The 5,277-nt window shown below is 41.4% G+C and overlaps 1 protein-coding gene across 1 annotated transcript; it reads left to right on the forward strand.

Annotated features, from left to right (window-relative positions):
- Positions 1 to 371: 371 nt before the first annotated feature.
- On the forward strand, positions 372 to 4,592 carry hapln2 (hyaluronan and proteoglycan link protein 2). Its single transcript, XM_067510249.1, has 6 exons — positions 372 to 528; positions 641 to 744; positions 1,245 to 1,601; positions 1,877 to 1,993; positions 2,074 to 2,256; positions 3,585 to 4,592. The coding sequence occupies exons 2-6, from the start codon at positions 666 to 668 to the stop codon at positions 3,860 to 3,862; spliced, it is 1,014 nt and encodes a 337-aa protein (XP_067366350.1). The 5' UTR covers positions 372 to 528; positions 641 to 665; the 3' UTR covers positions 3,863 to 4,592.
- The last annotated feature ends 685 nt before the right edge of the window (positions 4,593 to 5,277 follow it).

A 5,277-nucleotide genomic window follows, 5' to 3' on the forward strand; every position in this document is an offset into this window, starting at 1 on the left:
GGAACGATCCACCAATGGGACAAATCATAGTCCTGAGCAGAAAACATCACATCTGAAGCAACAGACAATTACAGACAGCAGAAATGCACAAGGCTGTATTTGATTTTTAATAAGTCAATTTGGATAAAAGCATCTGCATTTGTTGCAAAAAAGTGGCACCTTAAAAAAAAAAAGGTTTGGAAACTAAAAATCACTTTTGATTTTTCCACTTTTGATAGAAATTGAATAAACCACAGGAAACAGCAGCAACAGACACAAAAAGTTTTAGACCATGTCATGAACATCTGGAGCACAGAGAACAATCCTGTCAGACGGTGGTGGGTGGAGGTGGGGGGGGGGTTGATCACAGACTGCTCCATTTGACCATGGAGGGGGGGGTGAGAGTGAGAGATGAACTGACTGCTGATCATTCAGGGCTTGGACACACAACCAAACAGGTATAAACTGCCGCTTCTACAACCAACTTGTGATTTTCCTGTCGTCATGTGGGACAACGCAGGACGACTGAACAGCCGGATCTTCTCATAGGTTTGAGCTATTGTTTTTCTTCTTCTTGAGCTTTGCTAAAATGCAGAAAGATGCATTTTCTCCCGCCGTGTGAGAGCACAAGCGCATGACAGCTTGTTCTTTGGGATTGTAGGAGCTGAAGAGCGACTCCCTTCATAATGAACTGTGCTGTGATTCTTCTGTTCACATCAAGCTGCTGCATCTGCTCCGTGGCTCTGGACACTCCCAGCCGAGCAGGTAGAGTCCCAACTCTGTCCTGTAATACATGAGTCTGCAGATGAAAACTGTATATGATCTGTATGCAGGGCTTTTAGAAATACTGAGCGAGATAGTTCAAGGGACATCAACTAGTCAGCATAATGAACAACTGCTGTTAAACCTAGTGGGGTTGAACGGGGAGCTGGTCAACACATTATGTTGGGGACGAACTAGTAGTCTGCTAGAAAATATCTCTAGTTACCTGTAGTAGTACGTATTGTGCTTCAGCAGATTCAAGGGTCTGGACCTTGCTAACATTGATGGGTACATCCATGACCTGTTGGTTCTTTTTGTCCCATCGACAATGCACTTGCTCGGTGGCCACCTGAATCACATGACTTAAGTATCACTTTGCTACAACTACTGCTAAAAATACATTTTACTTTAAGAATAAAACCACTCCTAAGAAAACCATTTTTTTAAACAATTGTGGCACTGAAACTATATAAATGGCACTGAAACCTGCTGTTTCTCCACAGAATCTAAGAAGCTAAAGTACCTCTTCGATCCGCCTGTGTACGCCGAGGTTGCTGGCAGAAGGGGAGATAACGTCACCTTGCCGTGCATCCTCAAAACCAAACCCACTCATTACAGAGTGAAATGGACGAAGCTGGAGCCGGAACTGTTGGGTCCAGAGAACATCATCATGATTTCAAATGCACATGCTTCCAAGCCGTACGGGCATCTTGGATTGCGGGCTTCTCTCCGAAATGCTCACGCCATGGATGCCTCCCTGCAGCTCAGCCATCTAGAGCTTGCAGATGGAGGCATCTATCGCTGTGAGCTTGTCAACGGCATTGAGGATGAGAGTGTTGACATTACCTTGAGTATTGAAGGTAATTGAAATAAAAACGACAAAGGGATTAGTATCAACTTGAGGTACTCAGGCCAAAATGGCTCCTACCTGAAACTATCAGGCCATGCATTTGAGTACATATCCCGCAGTTAGAATGGTTAAAAGCTACCAACTATTACTGCAAATAATGAGGTAAAATGTTTTTGAACTGTTCCCTCAACTACGTTAAATAGGGGTTTGGGTTGGAATCTCAGATGAAAACAGGAATTACAGCAAACAGCAGGTGTAAAACATGAACACGGCTTCTGTTTCCAGGTGTGGTGTTCCCATATCAGAGTAAAAAAGGACGCTACAAATTCACTTTCCATGAAGCCAAGCAGGCCTGTGCTGAACAAGATGGCACATTAGCCACATACAGCCAGCTTCATAGAGGTGACTCATACTGTTCACCAAAATATAATGTTGTCTGAAGCCATATCCGCTCTCTTTAACCAGCATGTTTCCTCCTACAGCCTGGACGGAGGGTCTGGACTGGTGTAACGCCGGTTGGCTCCTCGATGGTACCGTTCATTACCCCATTATTCATCCTCGACCCGTCTGTGGAGGAGAGCTGCTCCCTGGAATTCGCAGTTATGGTTCAAAGGATAAGGATCTAGATCAGTTTGATGCTTTCTGCTTCACCTCCCAGACATCTGGTAAGCTTTGAGCTGCTTGGCTCGGATCATGAGAAATCTGATTCTTATCAGTGTTGTTTGACGTGTTTTCCAACAGAAAGCTGGAAGCCGATCCAATAATTTGGAACAAGAGAGTTTCTCCAGCTGTTAAAGTCACATACTTTCTCAACCCGACTACCCTGAATTGTGTTGTACCAAACAGACATAATATCTTTGTGCCTGACAGACAAACATAATGACATTGCCCAGCAAGTCATGTAGAGTAATGGATCCTGGAACTACCTACAAAGGAGATCCATCATGAACGTGTTCAGCTACTTTAACCTGAAGTTGTTTTTCTGACCCTTATACAGTATTTGTGTGAATATAAAGTTGTTCTTGTGGCATGAAATAGTGACACTCCTGGAGGATGCAGTACTGATGTTACCTCGCTTAGGAAGTTTCACTAAGAAGTTTGTTTTCCGTCACGTACACACAACCTACTGCTATCTCAAACAGTCAAAGTACCAAATGTGGTTTAATCCAATCCCAACAAATGTACTTTAAGAAGGAAAACTGAGCCTTTTCTTCACCTTTTAAATAAAAAAATAAAAATAAAATAAAGCCTGTGATGAACTTAAAGATTCCCAGAGCCATTGACTCCCTTGTGTTGGTTTTACCATCAGACTTATTCAAAATGAGAAAAATGACTCGAAATCATCCCTTAAATGTTAAAGAGTAATTTGACACTATGTTTAAAAGTATCCCTGATTAATGTGGTCCAGTGTGGATGAGTACTCTGCTACACCTGTGTGTTATTGCAGCAAGAAGTTAAACCACATTTTTTCTCAAAGTTGGGTCTTTTGAATTATATAAGAAAACAGTTTTGAATAAAAAAAGAACGTCTCATCTGTGAGAAGTCACAGACATCGGTTTATTTAGTTCATAAACTGTTTGGTTCACCCTCAATGCCTACATCAGATGCAGAACTCATCAATTCTGAAGCACAAAGTCATATCAGTGTGGACTTTACTGTTGATGCCAATCACTTGTTGTGTGAGGACAAGGATGTTGCTTTATTTCACAACCAGTTTCAAGTTTAGTTCTAGTTTCAGTAGTGATTCTGAAGGTCATGTTTGTGCACTGCAGTAGCTGGCTGACCTTTAAGAGCTGCTGTGAGACAGTGGGACTGACAGTAGGTGGACAACATATTTGTCACCAGTGGGGAATTACTTGGCTGACTATCTCTGGAAACTTCCACTGTTGTCAAAAAAAGTGACACTAAAATGGAAACTTCAAAACAAAAGACTCTCGTGTACTGGTCGTACTGGTCTGAATGTGTTTCTATCCATGTTTCCTTTTATTCACAGGCTCTGTCTTCTACATATCGGGCTCCTTCTCCTTCCAGCAGGCGGCACAAGCGTGCAAACGTCAGGGAGCCGAGCTGGCGTTGGTCGGCCAGCTTTACTCGGCCTGGCGTTTCGAAAACTACGACCAGTGTGACGGCGGATGGCTGAAAGACGGCAGCATTCGGTTTCCCATCAGAAAACCCAGGGAGCACTGTGGGGGAATCCCCGAGGCAGGGGTGCGCTCATTCGGATTCCCCAACCAGATGACGCACCTGTATGGAGCGTATTGCTATAGGTAGCCTCAAACGCTAAGAGGCTACCTACAGCCAGACTGCTAATAAACAGGGGGGGAAAAAGAATTCAGTATTATGCACAGGAATGATCCACCAACGGGACAAATCATAGTCCTGAGCAGAAAACATCACATCTGAAGCAACAGACAATTACAGACAGCAGAAATACACGAGGCTATATTCGATTTTTAATAACCGTACTGTGAATTAGTAGCTTTATAAATGCCAACAGGCGTCAGTGTGGTGGGATTTATTGAAAACAGCAATTTGATTTTAACTTGGTGGATGCACAACACTTCAAAGCTGGGAACAAGTTTAGCATCCAGGAAACAAACAAAAAAACAAAAAACAAAACAAACCTCAATTTCATTGGATTTATGACCTTTTCTGAATGTAATTTCACTTCCAACCGGGATTTATTTCAACCATCATCATTTCAGAAACAATTAGTCTTTAAAAAACAGAATTTTTTTTTTATAGTTTGGGTTGAAAAGCAACAGCTTCTGGCACTAATGAAATAAATAAAAGCATAGATGTAAATGGTTATTAATACAGTTATCTTCTACTAGAGCTTTATCTTTTAACACTGAATTGCTTGTGGTGAACTCAGTCAAAGCAGCTACTTTAAAAGGATGAACTGGTTTATTTTTAAGTTAACATGTTATTTAATTTATCAAAGCTCTATGTTCTTATATCTGTCTATTGATTTGCAAATAAATGTTTTATTCTCGTTTAATCTGAAGCAGTAAGATGAGTTGTTGGTCATGTACCGGTGTTACAATCACTCTTCTCGAGAGTCAAATATTATACAAGCTTATAAGACTCTGCTATTAGCTCATCATCTGGATTATACAGTAGATGTGGGTTAGTTAGTTAGTTAGTTAGTTAGTTAGGGCCCTGCCCTGCCTCTAATTGGACTTTCAGTAATAACTGTGGAACATTTAGCCACAAAACACACTTGGATAAGTGAAATAAGAAAAAGGTGCAGATCTTTTAACAAGATACACACAAGTGACTTGAGAAACTTGTCAGTCTTCATCTTGGTCACAAAACTCCATTTTAAGTAGCAGCTGCTTTTCCCTAATCCAGGAATCTGATTCACACCCGAAATTTACAACCCGAGAGGCAGCTTGAACGTGTGCTTCATATTTCAGCAGACAGAACAGTGACGGCTAATCTCTTAGGCTCATGCATGACATGCATCAACTTTATGGCAGTAACCAGGATCAGTCAACATTTTTCATTTCCAACAGGTTACAACCCTGTCAGGTTTTAACTTTTAGTACTTCAGCCACTTGTGGTAGAATCACAAATGACAGTGTGATCGATAGTTGAGGACACTCAGTGGACAAGTCATACAGCTTTAATCATATAGGCTATTGAAATTAAAACCCATCCTGCAACACAAATAAAATAAAAAC

Source organism: Channa argus, chromosome 7 (assembly GCF_033026475.1).
Source record: "Channa argus isolate prfri chromosome 7, Channa argus male v1.0, whole genome shotgun sequence".
NCBI classification, from domain to species: domain Eukaryota; kingdom Metazoa; phylum Chordata; class Actinopteri; order Anabantiformes; family Channidae; genus Channa; species Channa argus.

Excerpts from the sequence above, each read along its gene's own strand:
- hapln2 (XM_067510249.1), top strand. The coding sequence starts at position 666 with ATGAACTGTGCTGTGATTCTTCTGTTCACATCAAGCTGCTGCATCTGC. Across the intron at positions 745-1,244 it reads GGACACTCCCAGCCGAGCAG|AATCTAAGAAGCTAAAGTAC; the intron begins GTAGAGTCCCAA and ends GTTTCTCCACAG. Across the intron at positions 1,994-2,073 it reads ATACAGCCAGCTTCATAGAG|CCTGGACGGAGGGTCTGGAC; the intron begins GTGACTCATACT and ends TTCCTCCTACAG.